At 40.4% G+C, this 19,944-nt stretch overlaps 1 protein-coding gene across 1 annotated transcript; it reads left to right on the forward strand.

Annotated features, from left to right (window-relative positions):
• The first annotated feature begins 5,774 nt into the window (after nt 1-5,774).
• RAB39B (RAB39B, member RAS oncogene family) lies at nt 5,775-9,295 on the forward strand. The gene is made up of 2 exons (XM_044235175.1): nt 5,775-6,078; nt 8,785-9,295. Exons 1-2 carry the CDS (start codon nt 5,864-5,866, stop codon nt 9,209-9,211), a joined length of 642 nt encoding a protein of 213 aa, XP_044091110.1. The 5' UTR covers nt 5,775-5,863; the 3' UTR covers nt 9,212-9,295.
• Nucleotides 9,296-19,944: the final 10,649 nt, after the last annotated feature.

A 19,944-nucleotide genomic window follows, 5' to 3' on the forward strand; every position in this document is an offset into this window, starting at 1 on the left:
AGAATGACTTTTAACATCAGCTCTAAAAAGAGATTAAGACCAAACACTGGGGTGCCTGGGAGGCTCAGTGGTTTAAGCCTCTGCCTTCAGCTCAGGTCATGATCTCAGGGTTCTGGAAATCTCTGCTCAGCAGGGAGCCTGCTTCCCCCTCTCTCCCTCTGCCTGCCTCTCTGCCTACTTGTCATCTCTGTCTGTCAAATAAATAAATAAAATCTTTTTAAAAAAAGACCAACTGGTATTAGAATGGCATTAAATACCGAGAAATATGACTGCCTCATAGTCACACATAAGAATATGATCTTTATGACCAGGCTATATTGTTAAATGAGCAAGTATTCATTAAATAAAACATAATAACGATTTTTAAAGAAATGAATATATGGTAAAGTCTCGAAGTAAACTGGACATTTTAGTCCATAAAAATAAGAAGGAAACTAAGAAATTTGACTGACCAAAAAGTATTGTTGCTGTCCATAAAACGATAAGGCACACTGTCTTTAAAGAATAATGACAAAGATTTGTATAGAATTTTAAATCTTCTATTACTATATGTACTCAAATTTACATGTTAAAATAAAATCACTCAAATCTGAAAACAAAAGCCGAACTTGGTCCTTCAAAGGAGAAACAAAGTTCAGCCTCAAAAAAGGAAGACACCATTGATCAATGGAACAGATTAAAAAATCCGGAAATAAACCCACAACTATATGGTCAATTAATCTTTGACTAAGAAGGAAAAAATAGCCAATGGGAAAGGCAGTTTCTTCAACAAATGGTGTTGGAAAACAGCAACATGCAGAAGAATGAAGCTGGACCACTTTCTTATACCATATACAAAAATAAATTCAAAGTGGATGTGAGACAGGTAACCATTAAAATCCTAGAGGAGAACACAGGCAGTAACCTCTTGGACATCAGTCACAACAGCTTCTTTCATATCTTTTAGATATGTCTCCCGAGGCGAGGAAAACAAAAACAAAAATAAATTATTTGAATTTCATCAAAATAAAAAGCTTCTGCACAGCAAAGGAAACAATCAACAAAACTAAAAGGCAACCTACGTAATAGGAGAAGATATTTGCAAATGACACATCTGATAAAGGGTTAGTATCCAAACAATAGCCAAATACTGATGAATGGATAAAGAAGATGTGATTGAGATATATATATATATATATATATATATATATATATATATACACACACACACACATACACACACACACACACACACACCATGGACTATTACTCAGCTATCAGAAAAGATGAGATCTTGCCATTTGCAATGACGTGGATGGAGCTAGAGAGTATTATGCTAAGCAAAATAAGTCAGTCAGAGAAAGACAAATTCCATATGATTTCACTCACATGCGGAATTTAAGAAACAAAACAAAGGAACAAAAGGGGGGAAAGAGAGAGAGAGGCAAACCAAGAAACAGACTCTTACTTATAGAGAACACACTGATGGTCACCAGAAGAGAGGTGGGTGGGGGGTTGGGGATGAAGGAGGGTTAGGAATGCACTTGCTGTGATGAGCACTGGGTGTTGTATGAAGTGTTGAATCACTATATGGTACCACATGAAACTAATATTACATTCTATGTTAACTGGAATTAAAATGAAAATCTGAAGCAAATACTGCTTTTTATAAGAAAAAAAGAGGTAACTGTATACTACCCAGTGTCTGAGGATAGGTTTTCTTTTATGCAAGTTACAACCTAAGACCACCTGCAAGATCTGTTTTGTCATCAGCAAAGGTGGGAAGGTATTCAACTATTCAGGTAAGGAAAATGATACCTTGTGATGTCAACAAAGTAGAGAACGGTGGATCTGGTTTTTCTAAGTTAGGAAAACTTTTTTAAAGATTAATTAGACTTCCAGGTTGATGAAGACAATGGTGGCTGCTTTGATTTGTGTCTTTCAATATTTCCTCCAAAATCAATACAAATAACAAAAGCAAATTCTAAATGGCACTTAAACCACATGGAAAGCATAACTTAAAGCAGAAAAAAATCCCCAAATATCAATATAACTATACTTTAAAAAAAGAAAAAAATACCAAATTTCAGGCTGAAATACCAAATATTCATGCTGCATCACAAACTTCTATAATGAGCAAGGAGAGGCTGAAAAAAACTATAGGAAATAAGGAAGTTAGTCATGAGTCTAGGTTTAATCTAAAATCATTGAAAGAAAGAAAAGTCTAACTCAAGTATAAAAAATATGTTTTAAAATGTCCCAGTAGGCCAGAACAAAGAGTACAAGGAAGAAGTATGGCTTCTAGGGAAGAAATACAAGACATAAAAAGAAGTGAGAAGTAACTTTTAGTAAATCTATAGAGTTATTACACCCAAAAATCAGAAAACAGGATCCAGCATACCTCAACTGATAGACATCTCCTTACAGAAAAAAACCCCGTAATACAACATTCCAAACTGAATTTTAAAACATGCAGACAAATATATGGGGGTATGAAAAAAATCACCTGGATTCAGTTTTCAAAAAATCAAGAAAAAAACGAAAGAGAAAATTGATCAAACCAAAAAAAAAATGGAAGAAAGAGACAAAATTATCTCAGAAGTGAAGATAAATTACAAGGTTGCGAAGGGAAAATAGACTCAAGAACATTTAATAAGGTGCATTGAAAAAGGCAGAAAAATAACTAAGAGAATGAAAATGAAACGAGAAGGAAGTAAAAAGGATCAGAAAGAAATCAATGAATTGAAAGAGAAACAAAGGAATATCTAAAAGATTTAAACCTATAATCCAAGAAATATTTCCAAAGTGAAAGACTTTAGTCTTTCTTTTTTTTTTAGACTTTTGCCTTCATGAATTGTTTAATTGTTTTGCTTAGAGGCTTTGAGGATATATTTTACCTTTCATGTCTAATAATTTTACTAGGATATGTCTTGGAGTTGATAATTCTGGTTTATTTTCCCAGAAACCTAGTGGGACTTTTCAATGTGTAGACTTAACCAAAGAAGTGTAAGACTTGCAAACTGAAGACTAAAAAACATTGTTAAAAGAAATTTTAAAAGACCTAAATATGTGGGAAAATATCCCATGTTCAAGCATTAGGAGACTTAATTTAATTTTGTTAAGATGAATATACTCTTCAAAATGATCTATAAATTTAATAAAATCTCAATCAATATCTCAGCTGCCTTATTTGAAGAAACTGACAAGCTGTTCTTAAAATTCATAGAATTAAAGGAGGCCTCAAATAACCAAAACAATCTTGGCAAAGAACACAGGACAAGGACTCATACTTCCTGATTTCAAAACTGCTACAAGGCTACAATAATCAAGACAATGTGTTACTGGCATAAGGCTACACATATAAACCAATGGAATAAAATTGAGCGTCCAGAAATAAACCCATAGAGTATGGCCAGTTGATTTTCAACAAGGGTGCCAAAATCATTCAATGGGGAAAGAATGACCTCTCCCAACAAATGGTGCTTGGACAACTGGATACCCATATGCAAAAGAATTAAGTTGGATCCCTGCCTCACAACATATTTGAAAATTAACTCGAAATAGACCATAGACCTAAATGTATGAGTTAAAACTATGAAAATCTTTTAAGAAAGTCTAGGAATGAATCTTCACGACCTTGGATTTGGCAAAGTACTCTTAGGCATAACACCAGAAGCATGAGCAACAAAAGGGGGGAAAGGTAATTTCTATTTCATCAAAATTTAAAACTCTGTGCTTCAAAGGGCACCCTCAAGAAAGTTCAAAAAGGGAACACAGAATGGGAGAGATATTTACAAATCATGTATGTGATAAAGGGCCTGTACCTAGAATATATATAAAGAACTCTTACAACTCAACAATAAAAAGACAAATAACCCAGTTTAAAAGTGGGGAAAGGATCTGAATCTACATTTCTTCAAGGAAGATACACAAATGGTCAATAAGGATGTAAAAATATACACACTGTCATTAGTCTTCAGGGAAATGCAAATCAGAATCACAATGAGCTATACCGTTTCACACCCACTCCTCAGATGTCTAAAATTAAAAAGTCAGAAGACAACCAGTGTTGAAGAAGATACAGAGAAATAAGAGCCATCATACTTTGCAGTCTCTTTGGAAAACAGTCTGGCATTTCCTCAAAGCATTCAACCGAAGTCAGGAATTCCACTCCTAGATTTAAAGCTAAAAGAATTCAAAACATGTGTTCAAACAAATATTTGTAGACAAAATGATCATAGCAGCATTATTTATAATGGCCCAAATGTGGAAACAACCCAAATTTCCATCCATAGATAAATGGATTAATAGAATGGTACTTCCACACAGTGGAATACCACTCAGTCATAAAACTGAATGTGAATGAACTTTTAAAACATTATGGTAAGTGAAAAAAGCCAGTTATAAGGCCAGAAAATGTCTCTGTGAAAAGAAGGCACATATTTTATAATTCCCTTTATATGAAATGTCCGGAATAAGGAAATCTATAGAGACAGAAAGTAGATTAGCTGCTTCCTAGGGCTAAGAGGAAAGGATGATAGGAGATGATGGGCCAAAAGGTAGGGGTCTGTTTGGGGGATGATGAAAATATTTTTAAATGGAGTATGGTGATGGTTCCACAAGTCCATGACCGAAAACCATTGACTTATGCACTTCAAATGAGTGAATAGTATGGAATGTGAATTTTGTATCAATAAAACTGTTTTTTGAAGATTTTATTTATTTGAGAGAGAGCACAAGAGGGGGGAGAGGCAGCGGGAAAGGAAGAAGACTCCATGCCAAGCAGGGGCTGTGACTAGGGCTCAATCTCAGGATCTTGGGATCATGACCTGAGCCGAAGGGAGACGTTTCACCGACTGAGCCACCCAGGAGCCCAACGTTTTTTAATTTAAAAAAAAAAAAAAAACAGGGGCGCCTGGGTGGCTCAGTGGGTTGAGCCTCTGCCTTCGGCTCCGGTCATGATCCCAGGGTCCTGGGATGGAGTCCGCGTGGGGCTTTCTGCTCAGCGGGGAGCCTGCTTTCCTCTCTCTCTTTGCCTACTTGTGATCTCTGTCTGTGTGTCAAATAAATAAATAAAATGTTAAAAAAAAGAAGAAGAAGAAGAAGAAGAAGAAGAACAGGGAAAAGTTTTGAAGAGGTTATTCCCAGAAGAGGAAATGCTAATGGTCAATACTTGAGAAATGGTATTTTGTCATTGCAAAAGGCAAGTGGGCTGGAAATGGAGGATATTTATGATTCTTTATTAACTGCAAAAAGCAAACACTAAAGTAATGGTCCAATTCTATTCAATTTTTGCGACACCAAACAGCAATACATTTTTATGTGTATGTGTATTTGCTTGGCAATACACGTAAAAGAATATATCCCAAGCTGTTAATATCTTAATAATGACGGATCTACTTTTTTGTGTACATTTTTGGATTGTCTTGCTAGTTTGCATGAAAAGGTATTCCTTTTGCTAGTTGGAGATAGAGAAAACAGTTCATTGAGAAGGGGCGGTGGGTGGAGAAATTAGAAGGGAAAGGCAGGCGCTGGGTTCCCTCCGCACCGCCCCCCGCGGCTGTTTCTGTGTGCGCTCCTTTTACAGACAGTGTGGCAGCGCCGGCGGTCGCGTCTACGCGCGGGATTACAGTAACTCGGTTGTCAGTGATGAGTCAGAGTGCGTGGTGCTGATGCTGCTGCCATTTCATCACCTCTGCGAGCGCAGCATCCATTCCTTCGCTCTGCCCGCGCCGGGGCCTACCTCGCCTCAGGCTCCCAGGCTAGCGATGTGCTCGCGGCCGATCTAGATCCGGACCAAGCCACGCTCTCCGAGGCCTCGGCAGGGCGCCCCTCTCACCGCCCACGGCCGGCCCGGGCCGAGGAGACCTGCTGAGCCCCGGCCATGGAGGCCATCTGGCTATACCAGTTCCGGCTCATTGTCATCGGGGATTCCACGGTGGGCAAGTCCTGTCTGATCCGCCGCTTCACCGAGGGCCGCTTTGCCCAGGTTTCGGACCCCACCGTGGGGGTGGATTTTTTCTCCCGTCTGGTGGAGATCGAGCCAGGAAAACGCATCAAGCTCCAGATCTGGGATACCGCGGGTCAAGAGAGGTTCAGGTGGGGAGCGCAGCCGGGCCGCGAGCAGTGGGAGGGTCTACACGGCTTTGCACAACCCTTGGGGAGAGAGGACTTCCTGGTCCTGGTGTCGGCCCCCCGTAGGGACGATCCCAAGGGTCTGGGGATTTCTGCTCAAGCCCACCTTCAGCTAGCCGGAAGTTCAGTGCCGGGAAAGAAACACCCTGGCAGGGAGGGCCAGTCAATAATACGTATTGCTGGCACCACAATTCCACCGATCTGCCCCTTGGTGGCTAATAAACTAGCTGGAATTTATCAATCTCAGTCCTTATGCTACATTACTTTCAAAACTGTTTCCAGGTCATCTTTACAAAACTGACAGGCACAGACAGATGATATACACAGATAGCTACTTATAGACATAGATGCAGATATAGAGAGATAGAGATAATCGTAACTATATGAAAGAGATACGGATGATTGATTCCTCCTTGCAACCAGCACACATTCGGAAGTCATCCACTGCATGCCAGGCACTGGGCTTGTTTCTGGGGAAACAGCCTGAGGAAACACACAAGAGGATGCCTTGTAAACAAAACAGACAAGAGCCCTTCCCTTTTAGAACTTCTGTGCTGACATAGTGGAAGGAAATACATAAACAGCAATTATACAAAAGACTGTCTGGTTCATATTCAGATGCCCACACCCTACTACAACGCTAAGCATATGATGAGTAATCAATGAACAGGTATAATTTTCTCCTACAACCCTTTGTTTTCCCTTGTAGTACGTATCATGTGTAATTATATGTCTGAACATACAGAAGGCTGCCTGGAGAGGATGAGACCTGATGGATAGGATTACCCAAGCCAAGACAGAAAAAGCCCAGGGACAGGAAACAGCATGTGTAAAGACAAGTGACAGAGCAGCGTACACAGAAAACTTGGACAAGTTGAGCTAATGTCACATATGGCAGCAGGAATTAGGTCAAAAGAACTCAATAGCCTTTATTCATTTTCAAATATGTCTGTCATTATTTATTCATTTATCTATTGAACACTAATTGAGCATAGAAAATACTGGTTAGGTAGTTGAAGAAGAGGAGAAAGAACACTTGACTACAAACTTGGCCCCACCCACCCCACCCCCAACTTCTGCAAACAACACTGTGGCACCTACCCTTGCACAGGATCAACTCTGAATTCGTGATTGCATTTCTTGTATTAGAAGTGAAGAAAGGGTTTTTATATGTTGACAGGAATCTCTTTCTCTATGATCAGCCTTTTCATATCCACTGCTTATTATTTATTGGGTGATATTGACTTGAAAGAGTTTTTTAATAGATTATTACCCTTTTCTGTCATGTATGTTGTAAAATATTTTCCTGGTTTGTCATTTGTCTTTGAACTTCAAGAAAAAATTTTTGATGAATGGGAATTTTAAATTTTTAGGTAGCCTTATATTGTGTTCGGAAAGGGCTTTTTTCCTTTCTAAATACTTACAAACCACTAATATAATAATGTCTTTAAGAGTTGTGATAGGGATCCACAGCTTGTTCACTGTTTTCCTGAACCAAGTTAGTCACAAATCAAAACCTTTGTTCACAGTGAATTTTCTGATTACACCTGCCATTCTCCATGAACCCTTAAACATAAGAGAATTAGAAATGCTTCCAGTCTCCAGGGCTGAACTGCCTGGTTTTAGAGACTTGAAGTCACTGGTAACGTTCATTCTTACTATCATCTAACTTGGAATCTAATTCCCTGGATGATGTTTGTTCTCTTATCACTGGGCCTTTGGTCCTAAGCCTTAAGCTGTTGAGTCCCTCATTGTTTAACTTTTTCATCCAAGGAGACAGAAAACCTAAAAACAGATGTAGACCGAGAAGCACAGTGATGGTTCAACCCCCTCCACTAAGCTCTAATATGCTCTAAGCCAAGGACTGTGACTTATGTGCGCTCCTCAAATCACGAAGTTCAAATATCAGAGGTTTCTTCTGTTTAAGTACAGCAAATGTTTTAGAACCTAAACCTTTAGGTTTTAGAGATACTCCCAGCACACTGCTTTAAATAAGTTCTATCAGTTTAACGGGAAATTTTTGCTATTTAGGCAGTTTTTCCCAGGGGTAGCTCCTGACTCAGCCTCTCTGAAGTGTGTCAGGAAATGGGGCTGACGGGCACTCTGCTCGACACCGCCGCAGAGCATCCTGATTTTTCCCCTTTCCACATGGCCTAGAAAATAAAAAAACAAAGCATGTTTCTCCTCAGAGAAGAGATGGAGGACCCTCTTAGAGTGAAATAAGAAGTGTTACATGGGGGAAAATGGAGTATATTGCAATACAGCTATATATACTCATAGACATTTCTGGCAACTACCATAAATGCATTTCTAATCTTTTTAAATTCTGGTTCAAGTACTTCATAATAATAACTAATAATAATAATAGAATGATAACATAATAATGACTACTTCGGAGTCCCGTGTTGCCAGGGTGGGACAGTAAGCTGTAGTTCTACCTGAATCGAGAGAAAATGCCTGGAAGGCCATGAGCGTTCCTTTCTAGAAGATGCCGTCTCTCAGTTTTGCCCAATTGAAAACCCCCGGGTTATTAATTACAGAACGGCATTCGCATTCCATTCTTGAAAAACACGATCACTCTTACTAAAGGACTGTCGGTGCACTGATGAGCCCCCTGAAGTACAGGGGTTTGGGCTCGGCCTTACTCTTTTCTTCTTTCTTGTGTTTTAGATCCATCACTCGCGCCTACTACAGGAACTCTGTAGGTGGTCTTCTCTTATTTGACATTACCAACCGCAGGTCCTTCCAGAATGTGCATGAGTGGTTAGAAGAGACCAAAGTACACGTCCAGCCCTACCAAATCGTATTTGTCCTGGTGGGTCACAAGTGTGACCTGGATACACAGAGGCAAGTGACTCGCCACGAGGCAGAGAAACTGGCTGCTGCGTACGGCATGAAGTACATCGAGACGTCGGCCCGAGACGCCATCAACGTGGAGAAAGCCTTCACAGACCTGACAAGAGACATATACGAGCTGGTTAAACGGGGGGATATCACGATCCAGGAGGGATGGGAAGGGGTGAAGAGTGGATTTGTACCAAACGTGGTTCACTCTTCAGAAGAGGTGGTCAAATCAGAGCGGAGGTGCCTGTGCTAGTCGGCCGTCTGGGCCCCGACACGTGCTCTCCCACCCGAACTGCAAAGCGCTCCCATCGAAGAGATTCCCTGCGTGACCGAAAGGACTCGACCTCCGTGTGGCAAACCAAGTGAGCCTCCTCCTCCAGGGGCGTCTGACTGGCCGTGGGTGGGTGGATGTGCCCTTCGCGAACCGCGTGTCGAGGGGCTGAGGTCCGGGGCAACTTTTCCAGAAAAATACACCCTCAGACAGGAGAACTATTTCTTGGTGTTTCCGCTCATTCAGAGGTCACAAACATAAGGAAATATGTAAAGGGGGGAAAGGATCCCACTGGAAACCATTAGAACTAAAGCGACCGGGAGATCAGCTTAATCGGTGAGAAGTGTGTGCGCTGGGTTTGGCCAGAAGGTACCAGCTCGTCTGTAGAACGAGGGGCACAGCGCAGCTATTCACTAAGACCCTTTGAAGGCCTGTTGTTCTAGTAAAATCTAGTAAAACCGTTATACATACTGTTGTTACCACACTCCAGAAAGCGCACCCCCGTGTGATGGAATAGATGACCGTGTCCGTAGAAGAGAGAAACACTGTAATCCATGCCATACCCTCTGTCCCCTCGTCCCAGGCCTGGAGCTCACCCGCCCGCCTCTCCAGGGGCCGAGCAGCTGTGTCCAGGGACGGCCCCCGCGTACTGAGACACACACCTCACTGTCCCCTGAATTAGTTACTGATCATCCCAACAGGCCTGGGAGGTTTTCTTCCCCATTTTACACGAGTAAACTAAGAAGCAGGAGATTCACTTGGCGAAGGGGAAGGTCTCCTGACTCCTCGCTCCCGTCCCCTCAGCTTGTTCCTGCTGTCAGATGAACGAACTGTTACTAACTTGTTTACTTTGGAAGAGATATGACTGTAAATAAATGTTCTCTACATGTTAGGGTATGTTTCCTTATTGCTTACGACTCAGCTACAGTCCTGAGGGAACCCAGGGACGGACCGAAACGTAAAGCCAGTGCAGGTCTCACTGACAAGAGGGCTTTAAATGAGAGACTCATTGCACACTCGAAACACATCAAAACTGTGTGGGCTCCAAGTGTTCTTATCAGTGAAACACAGCGGACATATTCCTGCAAGGAACCAAATACAGCAATGGGGAGTGGGATGGGGATAAAATACTCACCTCACAATGACCTTAGCCGCCTGTTTGCCATATCCCTACACTGGGTCCTTGTCTACCCTAGAGAGTTAGGGTTAGCTCTTACTTCTCAGGTGAACAGACATCCAATGCATCAGGAAACTGAAACGGTTGGCTTAAGCTTCCATGATCTTCTTGAAGAGAGGGCCTGCTTTACATTATTCTTTGGACTGTAGCCAGTTGAGCTAGGCAAAAGCCATACTTTTCACAGTAAGAAAACAATTCAGAATAGTCATGTTTCTCACATCCATTGTGATAGGGAAGCCTGACAATGGGAAATTGCTTTGACACACGATGTCGAACTTCGGTATGAACGTGACTGAATCTGAATGTCTGGGAACTACTTCAGCCAGAGTGAAGCAGCCCAATAACAAAAATTATGGAAACAAACCACCTTGGACCAACCTGCAGCATCAACTACAAGTGAACCAACTATCGCCTCTGCGTTCACTTCCCCTGACCTGGCTTGGGCGGATTGTGGTTTCAGAAAGCAAATAGAAGAGGGTCAATGGGACTAATGCAGTTTCATCAACTACTGTAAGAAGATTCCAAAGGCAAGATTATCCAGTAGATTCTGTCAGTTCCAAAAAAAAAAAAAAAAAAAGGATAGAAACAAAACTTCTCTACAGTTTTCTTGTCTAAAATACATTATATGTACACTGTTCTCATTCCTTGCATTTTTTAAGGCAGGTTTAAAGATACTCAGCACAGGATCCAGCAAAGGTGGCTGAGCTTAATTGCTTAAACAAGTTCTAGAAATTTTAAAAATCATTTTAGTAGCATTCAGTGCTGTTGTCACTGCAATAAGTGGGTTTTAGAGAATAAGTGTGAAAAAATCAGGTGTTAATACAATACTACAGATAAAGCTTTAGAAGCTATTTTACCACATAGGTCAAAGAAAAGACCAACTAACTTGTAACAAAGACCACCACTGCATGCTGGATTAGACTGTCTCCTGTTCCAGAAAAAAACTGTAAACTTTCCCTCACTTTGTTGTGCATTGTAATGCAATGTGGAAAAATGTTTTCTTTAGCTGTATGTGAATGAGAATTTGCTTGTATTTAGTAAAATGGTTGATTATGTGACTGTGAGATTTCAAGTGTGTGTTGTAGCTATTTCCACTGGAGGGTATCAATTAGGTAGGACACATACCACACAAGCAGTGTTCACCGGCATCTCAAAACGAGAACAAGAATGTAATTTTTGAAAGATATAATCATCACTTTGAAAGTCACAAAGCCCTCACTACTACCTGACAATCCCTTACCACTTTTGGAAAAGTTGGTTCTATCAAGCCTAAAGTTGAATGGCTGCAATTTTTAGTCAGGGAGCTTAATTAGGACACCAGGGAGCTGATGGCAACTATTGTCATCCCTGAAAGTGTTCTGTTCCCCAAGCTAGATTGCCTTAGCTGTTTCTGGCCCTACTGTATGGGTTAGATTTACTGTATGGGTTATGTTATGCTTTTTTTGGTCAAGATCCCTTGGAGGGTGGGGCCCAGATTAGAACAGTGCCTCGGGTTTACAGTATAGATTTAGGGGAGAGAGAGGAAGAAAAGGAAAGATGTTTGATGCTTGAGCCTGGGCACAGGAAGGCTGAATTCACACAGCTTTATCACTGTATAGTCATGAGTGAAGGAGGGAGGAAGGAAGGAAGGTAGAAGGGAAAACCACCCATGTGACAGCACTTAATACAGTCTATCATTCCATTCTCCTTAAAATTGTCCCCCAAATCCCCAGGGCCTGATCATCTTTTCTTCAGTGAATTTCTTTGGTGGCTTTATTCAGTCCCATGGCTGTAAATACCACATGTAAGTCAATGAATTCTGAATGTAGACCTCCAGCTTGTCTCTGTTCCATGGATTCCAGACCTTTACAACCAACTGCCTGCCCGGTATCTCCATTTGAAAGTCTGTTAGGCACCAGAAATCTAACATGTTCTAAACCAAGCTCCTAATTTTCCTCCCCAAATTTGTTCTTCCCATAACCTGTCCTCCCTCAGGAAATGGCAATTTTGTCCTGTGTACTTTTTTGGAAAACCTTGGAGTTGTCCTTGACTCCTCTTTTTCATAGTCCACGTTGCATGTATCTGCTTATGCTGGCTCTGCCTTAAACGTAACCAGAATCTGACTCTTTGGGGAGATGTTGAAATGTTCTTCAAATGCACCAAGCACATTCACACCTCAGGGCCTTTGTACTTGCTCGTTACTGTATCTTTACTGGAATTCATTTTCTTGAGATAACTGTCTGGATTTCTCCCTCACCTCCATCAAGTTCTGAAACCAACAGCCTCCAAAATCAGCAAGCAGCTTCCCAATTCTAGAAGTTGTTCTTGACAGTTCAACACAGAGTGTAATTCTATAGTCTTCCTGGGGAACAATAAAGTTTCATGTGTCTGGTAAAGGGCAAAGAAACGTACTTAGAAGGAGAGAATGGAAAACCTGGGGAGTCTAGTTTCACTGGAAGGAGTGGACAGTAGTTTCACAATGTGGCAGTGGATTCAGAAAGATTATGACTAAAATATATTCATGGGATTCAAGGGAGCAGGAAGTCATGAGTGGCCCTTCTCAGCATAGCATCTGTATACTGACCCCTTAGGAAACTGTTGTTCTCAGTTCTGCTGGAACTAACTCTAACTAACTAACTCTAACTAACTAACCCAACTCTCTTCTTTCTTCAATTCTTTTATTGCTCTCCGTTCTCTCCTCTACCTAGACAATCTTACCTTTGCTCATAACTCCAGTTACTGTCTTCGCATTGAGGACTCCCAAATAGAGGACTCCAGCCCATTCTGAGCATTGTAACAATATAGCCTACTTGCCTACTAAACTCATACACAAATTCCTTATACTCAACACCACATCCAATATGAAATCAGTATCTGTCAGACTGTGTTCCTTCCACCCCAATATTTCTCATCGCCATAAATGACACCACCATCCATCCCTTTGTTCAACACAGAAACTTAGCAGTTACCCTTAATCCCTCACTTCTCCCCGCCTCCCACATCAGATCCACCATCAGGCACTCTCAGCTCTATCTTCGAAATATATCTATCTCCATTGCTAGAACCTTCGTCCAGGCTTCTACCAACTCTTTCCTGAACTACTTCAATATCTTCCTAAGTGCTCACCTTATTTTCTGTTCTTATTCCCAAGATACAACCTGAACATAACAGCCAGAATGGTCCTTTCAAAACAGAAAACAGATCAAGTCATTCTCCTGCTTACAACCCACCAAGGGTTTCTCAGCACATTTAGAACAAAATCCAAATAAACCTTTTCTTTCTTAACATGGCTACAAAGGCCTTGCATGATCTGGCCTCGGCCTACTTCTCCCGTTGTAAGTTCCACAAACATAAGAGCCCTATTTATCTTGTTCACCATTGTTTCTGCAAACTCCAACGTATATATATGCTTGAATGACTCATAAATACTAGAATGAATGCTTGTTTTATTGCCCTACTTTAGTTCAATGACCTTGACTACTACTTCACTCCATAAACACACACATGGCCCTATCCTGAAGCATGACTAAATTTTATACAGCCTCTGAAACCTCTCTCATTACAAGTTCTGGTTGTCTACTCTATCCCACGAACCCTGTTTTACACTTCTTTTTTTTAAGATTTTATTTATTTATTTGACAGAGAGAGAAAGACCACAAGTAGGCAGAGAGGCAGGCAGAGAGAGAGGAGGAAGCAGGCTCCCTGCTGAGCAGAGAGCCCGATGCGGGGCTCGATCCCAGGACCCTGAGATCATGACCTGAGCCGAAGGCAGTGGCTTAACCCACTGAGCCACCCAGGCGCCCTGTTTTACACTTCTTTAGGAACCCAACCCTTGTGGTGTCTGTCAGCTGCATTCAAGTCATTAGCTTCTAAAGAAAATGATTGTTTAAAGTTTGGTCTATTTCCTTTTAGACTTTTTATTTATTTAATTTTATGTAATGTTATTTACATAGTGGTTAAGAGTATGGATTTTGAGTAAAAACAACATGGGTTCAAATTCTGAATCTACCAGTTAATATACATGTGATTCAATTTCTCAGAGTCTCAATTTACACATATATTAAATTGGACAATAATAATATTCACCTCAAAGAATTGTGAGGATGAGATGAGATAATCCATGTAAAGTACTTAACACTTGGTAAATATCACAGAGTAAACATATTCACAAAATGCTTGGGATTTGTTATGTGTTTGCATCTATATGAATCTTTTTCATAAATGATAACACATACTGTGCTGTTACCTTTTGCAGACATCCAGTATATTTTTTGTAAATACCTATGAAGGCAGGAACTGTCCATTTTTCCCTATTATTGTATCGGTACAGTCCGTTAGTGCCTGGTACATGTTTACTGAATGCGATCAGGAAAAGAGACTGAAGATGACAGACGTAGAAGAAATCTGGATCTTTGATGATGGCAGTGAGCTACAGATTTAATTACCCTTAGAGTCTTAAGACTCCATATTCCATGAGATAATAAATCACTTTTTAGTTTATGCCATTTTTCTCTGCTTGTAGCTGAAAATCTCCACGTTGATACAACAGCACTATACTGTGTGCACATACAATCAGCTATTTAATTCTCACTGGTGGATATTAGGTTATGTACGATTATCTGCTGCTACAAAGTGATTCTACAATGTATATATATCTTTGTGTATGTATATATATCAAGTCAAAATCATAAAAGGAGAATTCATGAAACAAAGAATATACCCATTTAAAACTTTGATAAAATCAATCAGATTGCTCTCTAGTGAGGTTTTACTGAATGCCCATGAACAGTGTGTGATAATATCTCTAATGAGTATTATTTCTTTAAGATTTTTTATTTACTTATTTGAGAGAGAGAGCATAAGCGGGGGATGAAGCACAGAGGCAGAGGGAGAAGCAGGCTCCCTAATGAGCAGAGAGCCCGATGCGGGGCTCCACCCCAGGACCCTGGGATCATGACCCTAGCCGAAGGCAGATGCTTAACAACTGAGTCACTCAGGCGCCCCTGTAATGAGTATTATTGCCAATCTTTGAACTCTGCAGATCTGAGAGAATATATATTTTAAATTTGCATGTATTTGGTGATTGGTTTTCTGTTGCTTGCAGTTGAATATAGTACTGATAAAAAAGTGCTGGTTTTTCTCTTATTAATTAGTAAGATTTCCTTACCTATGGAAATCAATTTTTTATCCACCATATGTGTTACAACATTTTTTCATGCTGGGGACACATGGGTGGCTCAGTGGGTTAAGCCTCTGCCTTCGGCTCAGCTCATGATCTCAGGGTCCTGGGATCAAGCTCCGAATCAGGCTCTCTGCTCAGTGGGGAGTCTGCTTCTCCCTCTCCCTCTCTCTGCCTGCCTCTCTGCCTACTTGTGATCTCTGTCTGTCAAATAAATAAAATATTTTTTAAAAAAAGATTTTATTTATTTATTTGACAGAGAGAGAGAGATCACAAGCAGGGGAGTGACAGAGGGAGAGGGAGAAGCAGGCTCCCCACTGAGCAGGGAGCCCAATGCTGGGCTCAATCCCAGGACCCTGAGATCATGACCTGAGCTGAAGGCAGACACAACCTCCTGAGCCACCCAGGCGCCCTGATAAATTATTTCTGATGGTGGAGGGAACCTGCTTTATTTTCAGACTTACAGAGTTCCATGTAGTCGTGTGTATGTGAGTGATCATACAAAGGATATTTCTTCCCCCTCTGCTCTCCCTTGCTCCTGCTCTCTCTCTCAAATAAATAAAAAAAAGTTTTTAATAGAATTTTTTACTTATTTGACAGACAGAGATCACAAGTAGGCAGAGAGGTAAGCTTTGTTTCATAAATTCTTTTTTAAAAAACAATTATTGGGGCGCCTGGGTGGCTCAGTGGGTTAAGCCTCTGCTTTCGGCTCAGATCATGATCTCAGGATCCTGGGATCGAGTCCCGCATCGGGCTCTCAGCTCGGCAGAAAGCCTGCTTCCTCCTCTCTCTCTCTGCCTGCCTCTCTGCCTACTTGTCATCTCTGTCAAATAAACAAACAAAATCTTTTTAAAAAATTTAAAAAACAATTATTTTTGTCACATTTTTCTGACTTTTAATTCTACGGTGTTTGGTATTACAGAAGTCTTTAATATCTAATAGATAACATCATTATTTAATAATCATATTTTACTTAATCATCATTTCACATGTCGTCTACAAGAAACAGAACAGTTGTCTCAAAGTTGGGAAACCAGGTGGCTGGGGACAAGGTGCAAACATTTTATTACTTTTGACTTTGGTACCATGTACTTTTTTTTTTAATATATAGCCTGGTCTCTTGAGGTTTTATGTCCAAAGTGTCAGTTTATGATAGGCCTTCTGCACCCAAATACTGGAAAACCATTTTCTGACAATTTGCCAAAATCCCTTTAGGAACTGACTTATGGATAGGATGTGGAGATAGGGATAACAACTCTTTTTCCCAAATGACTGGCTATTTACTCCACACTATCCATAGAATACCTCATTGTTTTTTCAATGGTTGGAAATTTTACTCTTCAAATATTGAATTGTCATATATACATGAGTTTGTTTTTGCCTCCCGTTTTATAGTTCATTGAATTGTTTGCTTATGAAGGTCCTACTACTGTGCTGTATCTGGCTAATTACACAATATATTTCTTTTAAGATTTTATTTATCTATGTGTCAGAGAGAGAGCACAAGCAGTGGGAGCAGCAGGCAGAGGTAGAAGAAGCAGGCTCCCCACTGAGCAAGGAGCGCAATGTGGGACTCGATCCCAGGACCCCGGGATCATGACCTGAGCTTCACCGACTGAGCCACCCAGGCGTCCCATCCACGGTGTATGTTTATTATCCTTTTTCCCTTCAAAATTTTGATATTCCCATGGAGTACAGTATAACTTAAGAATAAATGTGCCAATTTCTTTCCCATTCATCTGATGAAAAAGCCAGACACAAAAAGAAAACAACTGCATGACCTCGTTTATATGTGGAATAGAAACAGACAGAAGCAGAATGCGTAGGTTGTGGGGACACACTGTACAGCATGAGGCCTCTAGTCATTGATATGAGACTAGATTTCAATTGCTCACCATGCACACTTAAAGGCTTTAGCTACTGTCTGTTTATTCCTAGATATTTTATAATATTGATAGATTATAAATGATATTTATATTTTATTTGAATGGGTTTTCTCATTACATGTTCTAATTGGTCATTGCCAGTGTGTAGGACATCTGTGGATACATGTATGTTTACACCTTGTATCTAGACACCAGACTAAACTTTATTACTTCAGGCTTTCAATTGATCTCTTCTGAAGTTTTCTAGGTAGACACTGTAATCTACAAATAATGATAATTTTCTCTCTTCCTTTTGAATATTTATACCACTTCTTCTTTTCACACTGGGTAGAATATGGATTAAATGCTTCTAGCATTTTTAACCTTAAATTGCCTTGATTAGGTTATAGAACTTTTCACTACATTACTATTTTACTAAGACCTTTTACAAAGAATGTATGTTGAGTTTTTCTTTTTTTTTAAGATTTTATTTATTTATTTGATAGAGATCTCAAGTAGGGGGAGAGGCAGGCAGAGAGAGAGAGAGGAGGAGGAAGCAGACTCCTCACTAAGCAGAGACCCCAATGCAGGGCTCGATCCCAGAACCCTGGGATCATGACCTGGGCCGAGGGCAGAGGCTTTAACCCACTGAGCCACCCAGGCGCCCCCAACATGTTGAGTTTTTCAAATGTCTTTCTTATACCCATTGAGATAATCAAATGTACTTTTCCTTAACTTATTATTGTAATTAACTGTATTAGTAAATCTGTTTAACCATATTTCTTTACATTCTTAGAATAAACTGTACTTATTCATGGTACATTTTTAAAATGGCTTAATTTACTAATATTTTATTAGTAAGTGATATAGATCTTTGTGTCTCTATTCCTGTTTGAGATTGGTTCATAACAGTATTTCCAAAAATTCCATAGTGGCACCATGGTTATTCTGGCCTCATGAAATCATGGGCGCCTGGGTGGCTCAGTGGGTTAAGCCGCTGCCTTCGGCTCGGGTCATGATCTCGGGGTCCTGGGATCGAGTCCCGCATCGGGCTCTCTGCTCAGCGGGGAGCCTGCTTCCTCCTCCTTCTCTCTCTGCCTGCCTCTCTGCCTACTTGTGATCTCTCTCTGTCAAATAAATAAATAAAATCTTTTTAAAAAAATGAAATAGATGAAAGTAACATCTAGAATAGTTAAATAACAGAGCAATCTAACCCATAAAAGCTTTGGGGTCCAGCATCTATCTTCTTTCCTATCTTCTTTCCTTCCTTCCCTTTCTTCTTTCCTTTCCTTCCTTCTTTTTTTTTTTTTTTTTTTTTTTTTTTTAGAATGTGTAGATGTTTAACAGTCCTTTCCATTTATTTCGGGTTAGGGTTAGATTCACTTTTAAGCCATTAGAGAGTTTCATTGTTCACATATATTCCTTGTCCTTCCCTGGAATAGGGTTAGGGTTAGGGTTAACTCTCCTATAATCTAGGCTTGAGCATGTGACCTGCAGGGACCTAGCTAGAGCCTTATTCATCAGCTTGGATTCCAGAGTGCAGTGAGCGCGGAGAAGAGCCACCCCGACCTGTTAGTAGACACGTGGCACAGGGACTGCCAATGACTACCACAGTAGCACAGAGCTTACAGCCTGGTGAGTAAATTTTGCTAATTTATATTTTCCTTGAAAGTTATCCGTTCCATCTAAATTTTCAAATATATTGGCATACAGCTGTACTTAGTATAACTTTAAAAACCTCTGTATTGGTTCATAGAAACCTCTCACTTGTGATGCTCTATGTTTATGGGCTTTTTTGTTTTGTTTTTATAATTCACAGTTGTTAGAAGCTTGTCTACTTTTATTGGTATTTTCAAAGAACCAGTTCTTGGTTTTAGCAATTTTGCTTGTTCTGCTTTCTAATATTTTATTTTTCACGTTATCTACATAAACTTATACTTTGTCTCTTTTCATGTGAATATTTCTGTGGTATGTCACATGCCAAGTAATTTTTAAATATACTCTGAACATTTTAAATACTATGCAATTCTGGGTCTTAACTTCTATGGAGAATGTTGGTATTTTTGTTTTAGCTGAGAATTTCTCTGGATAAGTTCAGGTCACGTGGCCCATCCTGTCCTCTGTGTGCTGTCATTCCAATGGCAGTTCAGTTTGCAAAGCTTCTGCTGAGCTACTTGGATCTTTCCTGTGCTCGTGAAAATATGAGCCCAAGATGCTAGACTCAGAAGAATAAAAAGCCAAATGTCCCACACAGTACCAGTCCAGAAACTGGGCAGTTGGGGTTAGGGTTAGGGTCAGAAACTGGGCGGTAGTCTACCATTGTGTTCAGTTCTCCGGTGTGGTGAATAGGAACACACATGAACTCAGACGTTTGCAACCAGCACTGGAGCCACTTTCCCAAGCTCCTCCCTCTCTCCAGTTCCCAGGGGCTTCCTTTTCCTGGCTTCAACCAGAAATCCCAACAAAGCTGGGGCAGAATGGTTTGAGACTGTGATTAGGAAGGGGAGGAAGTGAT

This window comes from Neovison vison, chromosome X (genome assembly GCF_020171115.1).
Source record: "Neovison vison isolate M4711 chromosome X, ASM_NN_V1, whole genome shotgun sequence".
Lineage (NCBI taxonomy): Eukaryota > Metazoa > Chordata > Mammalia > Carnivora > Mustelidae > Neogale > Neogale vison.

Coding starts and splice junctions, on each gene's coding strand:
- RAB39B (XM_044235175.1), top strand. CDS start 5,864: ATGGAGGCCATCTGGCTATACCAGTTCCGGCTCATTGTCATCGGGGAT. Junction 6,079..8,784: donor GCGGGTCAAGAGAGGTTCAG/GTGGGGAGCGCA, acceptor CTTGTGTTTTAG/ATCCATCACTCGCGCCTACT.